The 19,725-nt window shown below is 42.4% G+C and overlaps 2 protein-coding genes across 3 annotated transcripts in view; one reads left to right on the forward strand and one right to left on the reverse strand.

The window, feature by feature from the left end:
• The window catches only part of PAK3 (p21 (RAC1) activated kinase 3), a 166,019-nt gene that overhangs the window by 131,744 nt on the left and 14,550 nt on the right, over positions 1-19,725 (reverse strand). The gene's annotated exons all lie outside the window — the stretch shown is intronic.
• Positions 1,947-19,725, forward strand: part of CHRDL1 (chordin like 1) — a 39,080-nt gene continuing 21,301 nt past the window's right edge. For both annotated transcript variants that reach the window (XM_051787346.1, XM_051787356.1), the window contains exons 1-4: positions 1,947-2,073; positions 4,900-5,045; positions 6,946-7,058; positions 11,002-11,095. In XM_051787346.1, the coding sequence (XP_051643306.1) occupies positions 4,949-5,045; positions 6,946-7,058; positions 11,002-11,095 (304 nt within the window). In that variant the 5' untranslated portion in view covers positions 1,947-2,073; positions 4,900-4,948. The remainder of the gene's footprint in view (positions 2,074-4,899; positions 5,046-6,945; positions 7,059-11,001; positions 11,096-19,725) is intronic.

Below are 19,725 nucleotides of genomic sequence, written 5' to 3' on the forward strand. Positions count from 1 at the left end.
ACACAGAGAAGTGTCTCAGCACAGAGAAGGAAATCCATGGGATAACCACCGTCTAGAGGAAGCTTGACAGAGGTGGGTAGCTCTGTTGGGTGAGTTGTTCTGGAGGACGTCTACACAGTAAAACTGAGCTTTGCCCAGGCCCAAAGCTGCATCTACCAAAGTCATGTTGATGCTATAAACTCAGACTATCGAGACTGTCTACAAAGACCTGTGGATTCCTACTCACAAAGATTTGCTACAGCACCATTTCAGTCATAGATCTGAGTGTCTGTTATTCATGCACAATTTATCTCACAGGTTGGGCCTGCACAGTCTAACCCAGCACAACGCCTAAAGGAACATAACTACAGCCCCACTCCACGATTTAGAAGCATATGTGCACACACTTAATCCTTCTGTCCATGAATACACCTCTGCAGGACCAGAGCTTGCACAGCACAGGTTCTCTGCTTTCATGTGCAAATTACAGTCATATTTCTGATTACTTTCTCCATTTGCCCGTCCTTCTTTCATACAGTGGCTCTTCCAAAACTATCAGCCTGCAACAGTAGCCATCACATTCAGGAGTAAGCACTTTAAGTGAGGATTTTTCCATAGGAACATGGATTACTGCCAATGCACAGCAAGGAAAAGAGTAGCAGAGTGACACAGAAGTAGGCATGGAGCAGTGTTTTCAAAATGCTTAGCTCCAGTACTTTCTCTTTTCCTTATTTCATATTAAGGGTTATGAAGTTGCATTTGACTAACACACAGCCCTGGTTACTCATGAAGTAACACTACAAAACCCTTAGTAAGTTATCTATCCCTTTCTCATGCAGTATAAGATTTCACCATACACTGTACCTTCAGTATTTTGTCCAGCTAAGATACAATGGAAGAAATGAAAGTTCTACTCAATTTTCAGCCTTCTGAAAATATCTCTCAAGCCTGAGAGGTGTATGACCTCCTAGCAGTGCTCCCCAAACACCCTGGTCCCAAACTAGGGGAAATAGGTTGTAATTTGTTTCTCCACATGATTTCTTTTCATACCTCACCCTTTTTCTCAGATCATTTATCAAGAGTTCACTGATCTCTTCTTATTAGTTACAGGGGCTACAAGAAGACAGAAAAAGAATGTTTGACCAAGCATATAATGAGTCATGGGTTTAATTTAGTTCCACCAGAATCTCAATGTGACCTTGAAACCTTCTAACACAATAAATCAGAGCAGAGGATATCAGCAGAAGGTGTCTGGCAGATCCCAGTGGATGCTAACTCCGGTCGGCTCTGCTCCGGAGGGCACCCCTCCTGGGACAATCCCATTAAAGAGCCGTCTCGGTGTGGAGTCCTCTCTCCAAGAAAGCCGCCCGTGGGGCTCTGTCACCCAGCCCGCAGCTCGTTTGAAGGCACCGGAGCGCGGTCCCGCCGCCTGGGTGCGGGTCCCGCTGCCCGCAGGTGGTTCCCGCAGGAGGAAGGGGAACGCGGAGGGCGGGCGGGCTCCGAGCCCCCTGTGCGGGGTCGTCCCTCTCGGAGCCCCCCGGGGCGGAGCGGCCCCTCCCCGGCCGTGTCAGTCAGGCCGCGGTGCCGGGCGCGGGGCGCGGGGCGCGGGCGCGGCGGGGCCGGGGCGGGAGGCGGCCCCGCTCACCCCGCTCACCCCGCCTCCCGCCGCCGCTCCAGCGCCGCCGGGGCTGCGGGGCCGGACCCGCCGCCGAGCATCCTCCGGCCGCGGGGTCTCGCTGCGCTCCCCGCCGGGGCAGGAGGCGGTGGCAGGTGCCCCAGCCCGGGACTTTCCGGAGCGCCCGCCCCGCAGCTCGGGAGTAGCGGATCCCCCCCTCTCCGCTCCCGTCCATCAGTCGGGGGTCGGGGGCTGGCGGCGGCAGGACCCCGTCGTTCCCCTGCTCGCCCCCTCGCCACCGAAGCGAAGGAGAGACCTAAAAGCCGCTGGAGAAGACGATGGCAACGTGAGCGGGCAGCGGAGCCGCCTGTCCGGAGCCCCGCCGTCCCCGGCGGAGCGGAGCGCGGAGCCGCGCGGTGCCCCAGCGCTGTTCGCGGCGGTCCCCGAGCGGAGCGGAGCGGCCTCCAGCCCTGCCCCAGGTTTGTGAGCTCTGCCGTCCGAGGCGCGGCCCCGGGGAAGGCGCGGTCCCGCTGCCGGAGCTGCGGCACAGGCAGCCCAGCGGGGGCACCCGACGCCTCCCGGGCTTCCCGGGGGCACCGCGGGCACCTGGCCGGGCCCGGGGCAGGGGGGCAGCCCCCGGCCCGAGCTCCCCTCCCGGCCCCGGGCGGGGCTGAGGGCGCTCCCCGGGCAGGCGCCCAAGGGGCGGCTGTTCTGTCAGAGCAGCGGGAGCCGGGAGGCTCCGGCCGCGGCTCGGTGCGAGACCCGCCCGCTCACAGACACCCCGCCAGCCACCCCCGACGGCAGCGCCGGGGCTCGCAGGGAGAAAGCCTCGGGGAGAGCGGAGGGAGAGGGTTCGCGCTCCGGCTGATGCAGGGGGAGCGCGGCCGTCGGGGCAGGACCGCTGTCCCCGCCGCTCCATCGCCGCAACCCCGCGCCTCGCAGTCTCTGCCAGCTACCCTCGGCACTGCCTTTTCTGGCTTTTTTCGGTTTTTTTTTTTCTCATTAATCATAAAACGTGGCGAGACCGAACACTGCTTCTTGAAGTTACCAAACTGGGATCTTTGGAGGGCGAGGCGTTAAAAAGAGCCCCATCCGCCTTATTTCACTAAGTAATTTATGTAAGAAGGGGATCACTTTCATTGTTTCTACTATGCAGAAAACACACCAATAATTAACAGGTTAATCCTAACTGAGATTATTTAAATACAGGAATATTTTTAGGACATTGCCCTTTGGGGAAATAAAGGGAGTGTGCTAATAGTGAAAAGTATGTGTTTATATTTGGAGTAACAACAATACAGAAATTAAAGAGAATTAAGAAAGACATCAAAAGTCTCCATCCCCTTTCTGTTATTAACTCCTCCATCTCACATTACCGTGCAGCATTTCTGAGCGTAAGCAGTCCAAGTTTTAAAATGTTCTTCCTTTTGAAGACCTGACATTTAAAATGGATGGATTTCTGAGCCTTTCTATTCCAACTAACCAACCTAGCTAACAGGTAAAGTGCTGCACAAAGAATAATTGTGTGCCATTGATAATTATTGTTTGCTTAAGCAACCCCCAAGAAGGCCAAAATATTTAAACATTCAGATTTCTGCTAGTCTCAGTGATGTGCTACTGTTGTTCTCAATGTACACATGATGTCCTGGGACTAAATTATGAGGTTTTAATTTTAAACAGGTTTTTAAAAGGATGTTTGGCTTCAGAATGTCCTATGTGATTTGAATATGTTGAAAGGAAAAAAAATGACTTAAACCTTTCTTCTGAAATTGAAATATTATTCTCAGCTTCCAAAGTCGAAATGGAAAGTTATGTTTTGTTACTGCACAGGGAGTGTGCTTTAAAAAAAGTGCTTTTGTGTTGGTTTGTTTTTTAATATCTTTTCAGATGCAATTTGCATTATTTTGAATGAGATTTCTGAGTACAGACAGAGTAGTTGCACAGGCTTGATTAGTTAAGGAAGATGTCCATTTTGGTTGTGTTTGGGGAACATAGACAAAAGGCAATAAAACTACTGATAAAATCAGATCACTCACCCTTTATTACAGTATCCTAGTTCTCAACAGTCATAATAGAAAGATTTTAATTTTAAGGGCTCATTAACTGTTCAGTGAGTTTCTCTAAGTTATCCACAACTTAGTCTTGACTATACATATATAAATTATTATTTCTGCCTTGATTACCTGTGACCTGAAACATATTCCTGTGCAGTTCTGTTATTTACATGAAATCTGAAGAGGTCCAATCAGTTTACAAAACACATTGTTTATCTTTCCAGTAGTGACTCTTTTTGGTTTTTTGAAACTTTTGTAAAACTAATAATGAATCCATATCAAGGCTCTTAAAATCAACCCCAGCTCTTTCCAACATTGTAAGTTATGGACAAGTGCACTCTGGGAAGATAATGCTTTTGTAATGAATTCTGATAAATAGCAAAGCACCAAAATAGTTCTCAGTTTAGAATTTTAGGTTTGCTATCAAAAACAAATTCTACTTTAGTTAATTAGTTTCTTTAAAATAATTCACCTTTTAAAAACCAGAAAAAAAAGATAAACAGAATGGCACTTGCAGCAAGTACAATACCACATCTGCACCACACAGAGAAGAATATATTAAGCTTTGCTCCATATGCAAGATTTTGACATTAAAGATCTGCAGGAATGAAGATGACTTGTCATTCCCCCATTCTACTCTCAGCTATCAAGGCAACGGAAGGGTTAAGTCTAGAAAAATTAATTATACACAGTCACAGAACAATAGTGGTTGGGAGAGGGGCGAAGGGGCGAGTTGAATAGTGGTGGAAGCCTATTAGATGTGGTGAGGAAAACTCCCAGTGACTGAAGCGTGGCCAGGGGCTCACCCTGAGCAGGGATTCCCATAGTGTAGGGCTGGGACTCCAGGGACACCCAAAGTTAATTTTACGAAGAAGCAAACATGTCACAACTGAGACCTGTATGTCCTGAGACACACTCAAAAGACATGCTCTACAAGAGCATCTTCCAAACTAGTCTCTTGGGGAAGAGAACTTTTAAGAATTTAGGTTGCTTACTTGCCAGATTTCTCTGCTTTGGAATAAAATAAGGACTTTTTTAGAAGAAATACCAGTTTTCAGCTTTCATGAATGGGAATATGTCCCCTTTTAAAAATGAAATGATCTGAAGGCAAAGCTGTTTCCATGAAGGGAAGATCCATGATACAGACAGATTTTATTGTTCTGACAGTTTAGGATTTCTGTGTGCTGGATGAAATCACTAAGTATCTTACAAGATTTTATTTTAATTAATTTAATCTTTTCTTCACAACAGCTCAACATTCTCTACTTGGAGGCTCTTTCTTTTCCTTTTGCTGATAAAGATGAGAAAAAAGTGGATATTGGAGGATTTTCATTTTATCTTTTTTGGCGTGCTCTGTCTCCTTTTCATAGATGGAGGTAAACTAGAACAAGTAAAACGTAAGTAGACTTCAAACAAAGTTGTCATATTCACCCAAATTGGACATTTTCCTTCTATTTTCAGATGTCATTCAGAAAAGAATGTCCTGTACCTTCTAACTTTCTTCCTCCTTCTAATCCTGCATTTAGTAGAATCAGGTCACACCCACACTTGGGGCAGTTTCCTAAAGCTGTACAGGTTACACTGCATGATAAAGAATATAAAACATCAATTGGAGAATCTGTTTTATTTCAAATATCCTGAGTCAAGAGTGTGCTTAATTCCATTTTAGTAACCTCTGTAAACATCTGACAGATTATCTGGAATCTGTCCCATGTGTAAGACTGTAGTGCTCAAGTTTTCAGCTAGTGTAAAGCTCGGCCAAGACTGTTCTGTTGTGTTGTAAAAACAACCTCATATGAACTGGATTAAGTACATCCTTTGAGAAAATTAAGAGTCTAAGCACTGTCAAAAACTTGATGAGAAGAATTGAAAAGAATACAAACAAAACAAAGGGAGTATTTCTACAAAGCCTGTTATCCGCGGGAGATGTTAACACATTTCAGAAATCATGGCAAGGAGGAATAACTACCCAAATAAGTCTAGGAGTTATTGACTGCTCCTGTTAATAGCTTTCTGGAATGCTCTTCCAACCTGCACAGGTTGTTTTTTGGCCTTCTTCTTACAAAGGACATTGTTTGCCCTTGAGAAGTAATTAAAATTTTTAGCCTCAGTCTCAGCAGCTTCTGCTTCCAAGGAAGTAGATTTGAAGAAAAAAAAAAAAAAAAAGGAAAAAGGAGAGTGAGTTGCAGAAAGGCCCCCTGCCCTGCTGAACTCACTCACAGGGAAACTGTGTGCAGGTATCACGGTTCAAAAAAAACAGAGTCAGAAATTATCAAACTCCACTTTGGCTGTCTGCTTTTTCATATCCTGCATTTCATTTGTCATGCTTCTGTGTGAAGGGAAAGCAGATCACTTCACAGTTTCTAACAGTTCCTAGCTCTTGCTACCTTCTTCTAGCCCAGTAAATATGAATAATGTCCCTTGCATGGATTATCACGTGGAAGACAAGTATTTTGTTAGATACCCTGAAGTATCATCTATACTGAGATTAATGAAATAAACTGAATTTGAATCATGGAATCATAGGATTGGGATATCCTTAAGACAACAGGAAGGAATTCTCACATGGAAACACATGAGAAACACCCTTTTATTGAAGAGATTTGAGTTTTCAATGTGAAACCATAATGTGACAGGGAGAGACAGGACAGTAATGTCTGACAGATATATGGGTTCCTGCAAAACTGCACCTGCGAGATTAAAAGTGCTTAATGAAAAGAAAGATCTTAAAATATTTTGAAAGTTGATGCATAAATTATTTCACAAAAATGAGTACAAATTGTTCTGAAATACTAGCACAAACTTATTACATTGTTAAAATATGGAGTTACTGAACATGCAGTGTAAGCACAGTGCATTTATCTTCCCTTTGCAGGCCCCTTGTTCAAGATCTCTCTGTGGTACAAAGTGGGATATCCCAGAGTTGGGCCAATTGCTTTGGGTTTGCCCTGAAAAGGTTTGGTTTACTATAAGTCTGTCTGAGTGATCAGGCACTTTAATTTTCTTACATAAACAGGATCTTAGCCTGAGTTTTTGCAGGTGGAAGGATAAACTCACCTGTATGAAAGCCATTTTATCAGCTGTTTCAGGAGTTGAAATTTTGGAAAGATAGGAGAACACATCATTTACTTTGGTTTGGGAGGTTAGAAAAAAACAGCACGTGAAACTAAGGATGTTTCCATTGTGTGATTCTCCAGGGAAAGAACAAATAGTTTAGAAAACTCTGCACGCCCAAATACACTTTGTATGAACAGAATGGAAACATTCATTCATAGCTCTTTCAACTCTTTTTTACAGATTCAGATACATACTGTGTGTTTCAAGATAAGAAGTATCGTGTAGGAGAAAGATGGCATCCTTATCTAGAACCCTATGGCCTTGTTTACTGCGTTAATTGTCTTTGCTCAGAGGTAGGACTGCTGACTTATTGATCTTACAACTTATTCTACTTGCTTCACTGACTAGAATCCTTTTTGTTGCAGCTACAATTTGACAAAGCCCAAACCTGTTTTCATTAGTGGGTCCTGATCATGCTACAGGAAATAGAGGCAGGTGATCCTAGCAAAGGGAAAAAATTAACAGAGAAGGCCAATGCTGGCAAAAAATACTTGCATGGCATAAACAAAACAGCTCCTTAACTAGCCAGAAGCCTTGTCAATGCTGAGCATTACATATTGACTCATCAGGCCCCCCTACCAACATACAATCCTTGCAGTTCCATCAATATGGATGATTATGCTGAACCTGAATTTGGTGGTGCTTTGATCTGTGTACAGTGCCAACATCTTCAGGAGCATTTCTGCCTTAAAGTGTTGAAGGAACAGGCTTGGATATAGCTGTTAGTAAAGGTCAGTGAAAGAAGAATGAGATGATGAACCATGAGAAAAGGGTATGGGGAGCACAGAGAATTGGATAAAATGTGAAAGGACAGCTCCTTGACTCCCATCAGTAGATGGCTGATGCAAAAACACAGCAGTCAGAGGTCCCCATAGTATGTAATATACAGCTGGTGGAGAGAGGCAGGAAAATGAGAGCAGAATATGTCCCTTGGAGTACTTTAAAATAAACAATAAGGGATCTTAGTCACTAACACATGAGACACTCCAGATGCTGAGTTTTGTCTGCTGTATTTAATGCAAAATAAAATATTCCTGGCTATTTTCCCTCCCTGCAAGTGTAAAATATTGGGCCCCTGTGCAGCACTTGCTCTGAGGGAATCTGCTACTACAATTTAGTGCAGAGATGCACAAACAGTAGTCCCACGAGCTTGGCTGCAGCTCAGATCTATGCAGCAGAATGCAGCTGTAAGAGCAAAAAAAAAAAAAAAAGAGCAGGAAGATAAGGAAAAGTCCTTATTTAGAGCAAAAAAGGAGTTTCCATTCATCTTTTGCTGATGTATATGCAAAGTTGAAAACTCTCTCAAGAGTCTGCATGGAGTAAAATGCTCATTAAATTGCTGTAAGGATATGTCTTGAGTGGGGATTAAATTAACTGGAAACCCTAGAGATCTGGATACAAATCATTGCTTGGTGATTTTTAGGAAGATGCCAGACAGTCTGGAGGGATGGGAAAGTGCATGGTGTGCTCCTCTAGAGGACAGCACTGCTGGGACCCAGACATACCCACACACCCCCACGCACCGTGAGGCTCCAGCAAATGGAGTCTGTTTTATTTCTTTCCTTCGCACTTGGGCACAGAAAACAAAGTGACAGTTCAGGGCAGAAGGTTTAGTAAAGATGGAAACTGCTGATGGTAGTCCCCAGTACATACAACTCAGGAGTGAACTCGACTCTACTCCCTTGTTTGCTGTGTTTTACCTTTGGTGTACTGTGAGGATGCAAAAAGTGACCTGGTGTTATTTCAGCAGTGAAGATGCTGAGGGATCTCTGGGATGTGACTCTTGTTGTCTGGAAGGAAGACTCCAAATAACAACTGCAGCATGCAGCCACTCATTTGAGCTTTGTCCTGGCCAAGAACATGCCCTCAGAACATTGACCTATAGTAAAAGTTCCTGATTCCTTCAGGGACCCTTAACAATTTATAATTTTAACAAAGTAAAGGCATTAGAAAACATGCCATGACATAGCACAAGCACAGACCGTAAACCATAAACCAGCATAAAAAATTAAAGTGTGCCACAGAGAGCAAATAAGAGACACTTAAATGTAACCCACCTATGATTCCCTCAGTAAGGCAAAGGGTATGTACAGAGGCTGAAGCAGCAACTGATTCCCTCACACTGCAGAGGAAAGCAAAAAAATCCCCAGGGATCTTCATCATCACTGTGATCAAAATGTCTTTGCTGGCCTCAAACCTCATGATCCAGATGATCTCTGCACAAAACAAGTCATATCAGCCAGGCAACAGACAGAGATTTCTGCTCCATGCTCCGTCTCTAAACAACAGTCTGTCTGTCCATCCCCCAGCACGCACAATTATGTTTAAGAAAAAAACGAAACAAATTAACTAACTAAACAGAGACCAAATTATTCAGCCTGGAATTAAAAAAAAAAAAAACTTTCCTGTTTTTGTGTGTATGTAGTATTGTATTTTTACAAGTTTAGAATTTACATACTTAAGCCAGAGTAAAACTAAACATAATTCAGTGTTCTCACCCTGTTCCCCCTTTCTTTTACAACCCCTCCTCCCACCCCCAGTTCACAGGGGAGCCTGTTGACTGTTACTGTCAAGTAAATTTGAGCACTCACAATTTGTTAGATCATTATTTTACTCTCTAAAATACAGCAACTTTTTGCTTGTGTTCATAGTCAGATCTGCAGACTTCAGGAGCTAAGCCAACTGCTCTCCACACTCAGCACTGATAGCCTAGCTCGGGAAGAGGTGCATTGGCACTCTTTGGTACCTGATGCAGAAATGCTGATCATGGCCCTGGCTCACAGGGACCAACAGGCACTTGAGCTCTGCTCTGGTCAGTAGGGCTTGGCCTCCCAAACACCACTGTGAATCCAAGTGTAAGATCAGTCTCACTAAGCACCAGATCAGTTAAAACAGTTCTGTCCTGCTGCCCACAGTGGAGTCCTGCTGGCAGATCAGAGCAGCAAAGTTGGCCTGCAGAATTTTGTCACAGCTGATCATGCACAGAAAGTAAACATTCACCTCAGGAGATTCCGCAGGATGTAAAATGAAAAAGGGAGTGAGGTCATGGAACAGGACAAGTCAGCAGCATGCAGCCAGGTCAGCAGGCAGTGCCAGCCTTTCTTCCACAGCAGTGCTTTACAGGCTCTCCAGTGAGAGTCTGCTGGGCAAGGAGCTGTGTGGACCAGGGATAGTCCCTATCCTGTGAAGGTCCTACAGCCCCAAATTTACTCCTCCTCAACAAAATCAGTATATTTAATTTCAGTCATCATTGGAAACAGATGGTGATACCATTTTTAGTGTCTCTTTCCAAAGCAGATGCACAAATGTGGCTCGTGGCTAGCAATGATCTAACAGTATGATTCCAGCCTGTGGTCTGCAGATATTTAGGAGTCAATGAATTATTTTGAAAGAGATGACTAGAAAGGCCTACACATCTGCTGTCTAAGGAAGTCTGCACCTCCCCTGGAAACATTTCAGTGTTCTAGAAGGCATATGAAAATGAAGTGGGTTTGGTCCTGACACCACCTAAAACTAGTCATAGCATGGTATCAGTGTTCATGCTGAAAGATCTTTCTTGCTATAAACATGAGCAACTCAGAGCTAAATTAGAAGGATGAATTATAGATGGGAAGTAGGAATTTGAAATGGATAGTCTTTTCTGGTGACACACACCGGAGAATGAAAATTCCCTGTGTTTTAATTATAAATCAAACTTAGATGTGGTCAAATAGAATATTATGTTAATGACATGAATAATGAACCCTATTCCCAAGACTTACTCATATTTCTTAGAAAAATGGCTACTTACCAACTGGTGTTTTTGTCTACTGGGAAACCCATAAAATGAAAACAAAAGACTCTCCACAGTTTTCAGGAACAATTACAGACACTATTGTCTCTTGTGGTCTTGAACTAACCCTCAGTAGGGGATATCTCAGAGACCTACCATTAATTATCCATGTCTTAGTTTTGGAAATGCAATTCCTAAGTGTAATCAGCTCAAAAGAAAAAGACAAATTGAGATTGTTGCAATCCATTTTTAGACACTTCCTCTGATTTTAAGGTTTGTATGGATTTCTGACCTTCAGCATAAATTCAAAGGCAGTAGAAGTAGTCTGGGCTTAGCTTGGCATGAGTGAAACCAGAATGTTGTAAAAAGTCTTTTTTTTTTTTTAATATCTGGACATAGAATAGAGAACATAGAAATTTGTTAGACATTTCATTAAAGTATTATGCATTATGTTCCACCTGCAGAATGGAAATGTACTGTGCAGCAGAATAAGATGCCCAAGTCTACACTGTCCTTCCCCTGTGCATGTACCACAGCTGTGCTGCCCACGATGCCCAGGTAATTCTATTAATGACAAACAAACAGTCCTTTCTGAAATAGTTATTTAATATGTTGAATAACAGCAAAATTAAATGTATGTGCTGGAAAACTTCTGTGAAGTAAACATCCTCCTATATCCATTAAGGTCATGAGAGGCTTGTCCTACATAAGTTATAGTATTTCCCATGGTGGTTTCTTCATAGGAAATCAGAAATATAGATTTGGGATGGGATCAGGTAAGCTACCAAGTCCAGTTCCCTGCAGTGCAGGCAGAAGATAGCAGAAGTTTCATTGACTGTCCACTCTCCACTTTTATCTCTAAACTCCATCACAATAAAACACCCTCCCACAAACTTCCTGAGTTTCTGCTTTTGGTGCTTTTCATAAGAGCAGGCTAAAATTTATGGTTATTTGCAATGGTTCTCTGTTAACAAGCGATTGAAAATAGCTGTGGCAAACGTGCATTTGTATAGTATCACTGTACAACCAGTCTGGTAACATTTGCCTTTTACATCTCAAGTCCAGGCATAGCTTCATAATTAGTAGAGACTGTTGTAAATCATAGAAGCAGTGCTGTAGAAGTTTATGACTATATAAATCCAATTGGATATGTATAGTAAATTCTTCCAGACTGTACATTTATTATATGCTCATTATTAAGAGCCACTGTATGAAAGAGGCTAAGCAGAATCTTTCACGAGGCTGTTACAGCATTCCCGACATGGCCTAATGGCTGGTAGATTTGATTGGAGCTTTTCCCCTAAATGTCTGTCTTAGTGGCACCCCACATTTCCACTTATAAAAGAGTATTCATGCAGCATCACAGAAAGGGGTTTTATTTGACTTTCTTCAGAGAGTTTCATTGTCTGAGCAAAAGAGCTGTTCCCTGCCCAAAACCTGTGAGCTGAAGGCAGGAGGCAATGGCGGAGGGACGGGAGTGCACAAGAAGGGAGCTGTTCAGCTGGGATGGGAGTGTGTTCACTGCACTTACTGGGTAAAAAGGGCATCCACCCATCAATTTGGGGTAGGATTCATCTACCCTGGCAATTATATACACTCTCTCTCAGATATGTATATCAATATCTGATCTAGGTATCTAGAATCCCTTTTTAATCAGTGACAAGGAAGAACCATTTCAAGCATATAACTCGTCTGATGCCATGATGCCACTGTTGTGTCCTAGGATGAGATTGAGCCCATTCAACTCTAGATTCAACATTTTGGCATTTAGTTGATGATAGAGTTCTATCTATGATGGTCTAATACATTGGAAAGAAAGTTTGTAAGGCAGTATGCTTTCTTTGGCCAACTACTACTGTTAGTTAAAATGGTAAGATGCTGGGAACACAAACCCCTCTTCTGTTTCCAGATCAAAAGCAGGACTGGTGTGCCCAAAATCTGGCCTGTTTTTCCAGGTAATCTAGGCATTAGTTGGCAAGGGAATCATCTAGATACCCTTTATAGCTGTTGGAAACATGATGTCTGAGAGGGTGACATCCTGTTACCCAGAATGAGAAGACTTTTCCTGAAGATGTCTGTCACTCTCCACTGATTATTGAGGGAGCACAAGAAAATAGCTTATGCTAGATGCTTACTTTTTTGACAGCTTAAGATAAATCACAGAAGTCCTACTCAGTATGTAATTGGCATCTGTACTCAGGAACTTTTTCTTTTCATTTTTTAGTATCTTTGCAATAGAAACATAATTCTTCTAGATTGACTGTTTTTTCTTCAAGTGCTCTTTGGTAGTGAACTGTTTGGCTTTTCTTCAGTTCATAAGGTTGTAAATGCCATGATACATACCAAGATTTTAAAACATTCTACAATGGCCTAGTAAGGAAGAGTAAGGACCCCTGTAAACTCTCAAATCCATCTTATCAAATTAAGTTCTTGCTAATAATAGTCTTCAGCTGGAATTTTGTACTCTGTGTTTAAACTGATAAATACAGAAAATTATCAGAATGAGCCTTTCTTGAATTGTGACCCATTATCTTCTCTTAGCTGCCCCTACAGTCTATTGGCTACCTATGATGGGCCATTACATTGTTAACTGGGCACCATCTCATTAAAATGAGAGTCCCACTAAGGTCTATTTTTACTCTACATGAATCTGTAACTCAGATAGATCTGCTCCAGTGTTAGGCAAGAGAGAACCAGGAATCTCCTGTGATGTCAGGGGTTATTTGCATTCTGCTTTCTGCAGTGTATCATATTTGGTGCTCCATCTTCAGTGGTAATGTTCATGCCTGATCTGAATAGGAATCTTCAGCATTCTTGCACATCTTGTGCCAGCTTTCCATTCCTGTGTGTCTGGCATACAATGTCTTCTGTGCAACATGCCATGATATGCAGGAAATTCACTTCTCTGGTTTCCCTGGTTATTTTCTAATAGGACATGTGAGAGCTCTGGCCATTGGCCATCAGTTGGAATCACTCTCATAAGTGCTCGTTATATTCTGTCACGTGATGTTTCCCCTCCGTTTCTCAGGCTGCATTTCAGAAGTGAGTAGTGAAGTCAGAGTGACCTTCTCTTCTCTTGCCTCTCTGCAGGCCTTGTAGAGTGTAACTGCCCAAATCACTGCCTCCTTATTTAATGAAGCAGAGGTAATGCCAGGAGGCAGCAACTTTTATTGGACACCAAACTTCTTAGCTACCTAAGTGGAGGAGCTGTTGAAGGGATTCCTTTGAGAAAAGTTGGCACTGCTCTCCCCCTGGAATTAATCTCTCCTGCATCCATAGTGACACTGGACTTGCTGACACAAAGAGATGCAGTGTTTGTATCCTGTCTCCCTGGCAGCAGACACTATGAATCTTAAGTAGTTGTCAGACATGTTATGAAGCATCTTCTACTTTCCCCAGAGGTTCGATCCTACCAGCTTCTACCACAGATTCACCACTAACTTTTTCCTTTTTTTTGAAACCTATTCTTTCTAGAATTGGCAAAATGCCTTGTGTCTTGTATAGATCTAGATATTCCTTCCTTTTGCAACTCTGCAAAGTATTTTACCATCTGAATTGCATTCTTATCATGACACATGTGTAACCAAAAATACTATGTTCACATTCACTGAGACTCTTTACACGGTGATGAGACCCAAAAGGACATCACAGGCTTCTGAGCTTGCACTCCTTCCTTCCACCTTTAGGATGCTCCAGGCATCATCAGAGGAGAGGTAATTTGTAGTCAGGGAGAGAATTCACCATCATTCTTAGATCTGGATCAGCTCTTGATCTAGAGTGGACTTCAGACCTCCTGCCTTCTGTCATGAAAATAAACTTCATGTGCAAATTCTTCAAGCGTTTATCTGCGTCTGTCTTTTATGGCACTACTACAGACAGTGCCTTTAAAACTGGAACATTTATTGTAGATTGTATAATTTCTACATACAACAATTCCAAATGAAAGCATTTAGAGTCTGGTCAAAGATAAAATTTTTGAGTACACTCTGGAATATGTAAATCTAAGATGGGAAAAGCTTACATCAGAAGCGAAGATTCACGACTGCAGGATTTAGAAAGGCTTTCTATATTCCACTTGCTGGTTTGATCTCTCAGCAGATAAGGCTACATGCTGATGTATGAACCAGTCCATCTGGCTCCAGTGTTTTTTAAGCCTGCTGCCCTGACTAAACACACTTGCTTCCAAGAACATTCATTATTAGTAACACATTAAAGTGTGAGCTTCTTTGGTACTATGATTTTTCTTTATCAAATTCAAACCACTTTTCTGATGAACTTTTGTTGTTCTTTAGATATTGAAATAACAACAAAATGCCAGGTGGTACCTGTATGCATAGCTGGTCTAAAGATCGACCAGATGAGGTATCTGACAATAGTGGTCTGAGAATATCACCTAAAAATAAGTGAGGCTATGTCTGCATGGTAGACTGCAGCATGACTCAGTAATACCTGAGTCTTTGAACTAGCTACTTTAGATCCTGGGAGCAGCCTAGTTAGGACAGTGCAGAACTCACTGCACTGCAAAACTCCCTTAAGAAGCAGGAAAAATGCGCCTGCCATGAGCTCAGTGCAACCTTTGCTCAGCAACTCCCAAAAACTGAGCTAGTCCAGGGGACACCCTGCACTCTGCAGGGTAGATGTGCTCAACGACTCAGCCTTGCAAGGTGCAGAGCATGCAAAGCACCTGCTGACCTGATACACGTCGTGTAAGCAAACACAGAAGCGTGTGTGTGATGCAGTGCATCTTGCACTGAATTACAACCAAAATTCCAACCCTGGCAGCTGGAGTGCTCCAGTGGAGTGATTTTCCATTGCAGAATGCACATACAATAAACCATTTGGTGAAGAGGTTTTGGGTTCCACCCAGGTCACACACCAGAGCTCCCAGGCTCTCAGTGCTGGTCTTCTTACCCTTCAATTCACTAACATTTTTGGGATGGAGGAAGGCATATTGTGCCCAACTCTTCCATTCTTTATGCAGGTCTTTTTTTTTCTACCACTTATCCTTCTCATATCACCAAGTGAGAGAGTCCCAAAAATGGGTAGTTGTCAGATAGTTCAAATAAATTATTTATTTGGAAGTAAATCTGATTTAGAAATACAATGATACCAACATTCCAGGGAGATGTCGAATTTTTTCCTATTGATGTGTGCTCAGATAATTCGGATTGTTTTGGGATTTGCCTTTGTCACCAGCTTCATAAGGAATGTTTGCTATCACAGCCAGATTGAGGTTATTGCTTGTTTCCATTCTGCTTTTCTGACCATAAAAACTCAAAAATCCATCTGTACATCAGCATCCAAAATACACTGAAAAATACATATCTTCCCACGTGGATGACAGAACTTCCATTCTTTGGACTGACATGATAGGATAGGATAAGCTGCTCAGAATTTTTCCAAGGTAACTTCCAAGACCTTCAAAGAAGATTCAGAGAGGATTCAAAATGCACCAAAGCTCCACTCAATTTGTTCCCTTGGCGGGAAAGTGATTGGTAGACTCACATAATAGTTCAACTTGAGAGCAGGAATTAAAGTAGAGCGACCTAGAAAGTGTTTTATGAGTCCTTCAGAGTTGCTGGGCAATTGCTGGGCAATTTTTTATGCCACTATAAAAGAAAACACAGGAAATTAAGCTGCAGAAAATATATTAAAATAATGTGAAGAGCTTGACTTTAGCCCTAGAAAGCTAAAAAACAACCAACAGCTTTTTGAATGTTTTAACTGAAACTACATCTTTGCCTTGAATCTGTATGAAAGTTCATACTGTCTAGATAAGGTGCTACTAGTTCCTTCAAGCAATGAATTTCATACACCTTCTACCGTCTGACCATATTAAAGACTAGCTGTGGTGATTAACTCTGAATTACCTTGGAGTTTTTAGAGCTTAACCTGGTCCTTGAAGTTATTTTAATGCAAAGCATTTTGTGGCTTAATATTGTTGACACCTGCACCTCCAAGAGGCACATATGGATTTTGTTTAGAGCTTGTGTTTGCAGTTTTTGGATAGTGCACAACTTTTCCATCCACATTTACTGTCAGCCTCGGCCACTGCTTTTAAAACAACATCGTTGCACTGCTTTTGTGCACATCCTCTGTGTTTTTTTAAATCACAGATTTGTAATAATTTGGATTCTGATGCATGACTGAAGGAAAAGGCTAAATGCAGACAGACTGACAGTTGATCCACTAGTCTACTATAGTCAATCAACAAATTTCTATTAATATCGACAGTCTTTGGACTAAGTCTCCTATGAAAACAGATGCAGTTACTGACTGTGATATAGTTACCTCTCTAGAAATTCTAAGTAATATGGTAGAAATATGAGACAGGAGATGAACGGGGAAACTGCCTTTTCGCTGTACCACACAGAGTAGGTGTTTGGGCCAGCTTCCAAATCTATTTAGTTCAATGGACTTCAGACCTTGAGGTGACATGTTCATGTAGAGTGGAAACAAAAGCAGAGAGAAGAAATTAAGCAAAAGAATTTTTCACAGGGAAGAAATCCATTTGATCTCTTACGCTGTGCTATAATTCCCCAAGGACCTCCAGCCACAAAGGTTATTTAAAATAACAGCTGACCCCTAGAAGATAACCTTGCATCAAAACAGTGATGGTTTTCAGTCAGAGGTTCCTGTATTTCCATGAGATGATGAATAATGACTTCATTCTGGTGATGAAGTAGCTCTAGAATATTTGTGGTTTACCCTTCTTGATGTGACAGGGGTAAAAACATCCTTTCAGCAGGTGGTAGTTTTGACTTTGAAACAGCCAGTGTGCAATAGCACTTTTCCCCCCCACGTGCTCAGTTTAGATACTCAGGCTCAGTTTAGATACCCAGCCCTGAAGTTGCACTAGGAGCAGGTCTGGGATTTGTCGAACTGAGTCTATGGTGCTCACTAGTTTCCTGTCTTTCTGAGGCAAAGACCTTCACAGATACTGAGGAAAGTTCAGTAAATCAGTACATTTCTGGAGAAAACAGCATGTGTTATCCCAGGTCCCATGACACTTGTGCTCTGCAGTGTCCCTTGCTGCCTGTGATACAGAGATTCCTTACTCTCTTTTCTTTATCCCCTCTGCATTTGGCCACTCTCACCAATTAGTCCCAGCATAGCACACTCCTACTGTGCTGGCCAAAATGTGATCACAGAAAGTGAGCCACAGCAGCAGAATGGGGTAATCTGTATTCTCAGCTATTTGCTTCTTTGCACTGGCCTTCTGGTACAAATGGGTCAGCATTAGTTGGATCTCTGGGTACAAAGGAAACCTACTGTTGTTACTGTACCTTAGTTTCACTGGAACTGCAGGAAAATAGGCAAGTTCTCTGTATTATATAATTTCTGCATGAAATGCTCTGCATAAACACAGAAGAATATAATTTATGCAATCCTTTTTCCATATAAACACAAGGATTTTTTTTAAAGAATTTTTATAAAATACAGTTTGGTTTGAACATGTAGCATCAGGGTTAGTTCAATCAACAGAGTTGTTCCAGATTTATTCAACATAACTATGATCAAAATCTCACTGACTGTCACTCTCCCAGTGAGCTGCAATAATCCGTTTCTACAGGATGCTTCCCTCACCTCTTTAAGTCTTAGGCTGCTCTGTTTTGAATTTGTAAGGATCAGATTATCAACACGTATTTATTCCTCCATTCCAAATACGTCTCATACTGAATAGCTGTTTCTTATATACAATAACCATGTTCCTTTAGCTTGTGTGTAGCAGAGGGAAGAGCCTAACATGGATGATTTCTGCCTGGAGGCAGGCTTCTTCATCTTTTACTTGGAATGTTACTAGCACTTAGATTTCTCCAGGACTGGTAAGATCTTTGGCTGAACCCCTTGGAATGTATCACCAAGGCAAGAGTGGTCAAAGGACTTATTACCACTTCTTCAGAGCTCTGATTCCTTTGGTGAAAGAAGGCTGGTTCGGTCACTGGTAATCAGAGCAGCTCCAGGGCTGCTCACATCTTTACATGCTTATCTAGCTGTCAAAGTGGCTGTTCCAGCAACAGGAAGGGGCACATATCATTTTAAATGCTGGAGAGAGTTTAGCCCTGGTCCTCTCAAAATGAATGTTGAAGTAATGTGATTTACTCACTTTCTGTTTTCTTCTTGCACATCAGGGTGACAGAGGATCCAAACATGTTCCAACTGGCTGTGCAAGCAAAAGTAACTAGAAAAGTAAACTCACAGAATCACAGAATATTTGGGTTGGAGGGGACCTTAAAGATCATCCAGTTCCAACCCCCTGCCATGGGCAGGGACACCTTCCACTAGCCCAGGTTGCTCAGAGCCCCATCCAACCTGACCTTGAATACTTCCAGGGATGGGGCAGTCACAGCTCCTCTGGGCACTGTCCCAGTGCCTCACCACCCTCACAGTAATGAATTTCTTCCTAATATTTAATATAAATCTGCTCTCTTTCACTTTGAATCCATTTCCCATTCAGAAAAAAGCTGTTGCACTGGGAGGCACAGTTCCTACTCTGCATGTCTCTGGCTCAGTATAGGGCTCCTGCTATGAATGATAGTGCTCAGAAGTAGCAACTTGGGAAAGTCTCGTAATACACAAACACAAAGTGAATTTCATTGCACAACTCCTGTGGGTGACAGCCTGTTTCATGTTAAACACATTTCAGTGGTGGAGGAAAACACAGTATTTTTTACATTGCATTGGCCTTTGAGAACTGAAACCTGCATTCTGGAGTAGCTGAAGAAAGCTAGAGAGGTAACAAGGTGAATAACATAAAGAAAGCTTCTAACATTTTATCTTTAATTCTCTCTTCCCTGCATTTCATGCATCCAGCTCCTCACAGAAATTGCAGTCAGTGCAAGGTAGCCTTTTATTCTGCATTGCTGCCATTTCTTTCAGTCCATTTTGTAGATTGTAACTCCACCTGCAGGTTTTTATCCAGAAATGTAATTTTCTACACATTAATAACTTATCCCATTACTGTTATTACAGACTACTTCAAGTAGTATTTTGGGACCTCCTAGAATTAATCTTTCACAGTGGAGCATGGAGCCCATTGTGCTGGCCTTTAACATTGCTATGAAAAACACCAAAAGTCTCAGTAAGCAAGAATCATCCCTGTATCTTTCTACTGAATTACATGTACATTACCCTTCAGAATGATTTGCTTTTAGGCAAAAGACCTGGACTCCATGAAGGAGGAGAAT

Source organism: Manacus candei, unplaced genomic scaffold, assembly GCF_025592945.1.
Source record: "Manacus candei isolate 608988 ecotype Guabito, Panama unplaced genomic scaffold, ASM2559294v1 h1tg000003l, whole genome shotgun sequence".
In the NCBI taxonomy this organism is placed as follows: Eukaryota; Metazoa; Chordata; class Aves; order Passeriformes; family Pipridae; genus Manacus; species Manacus candei.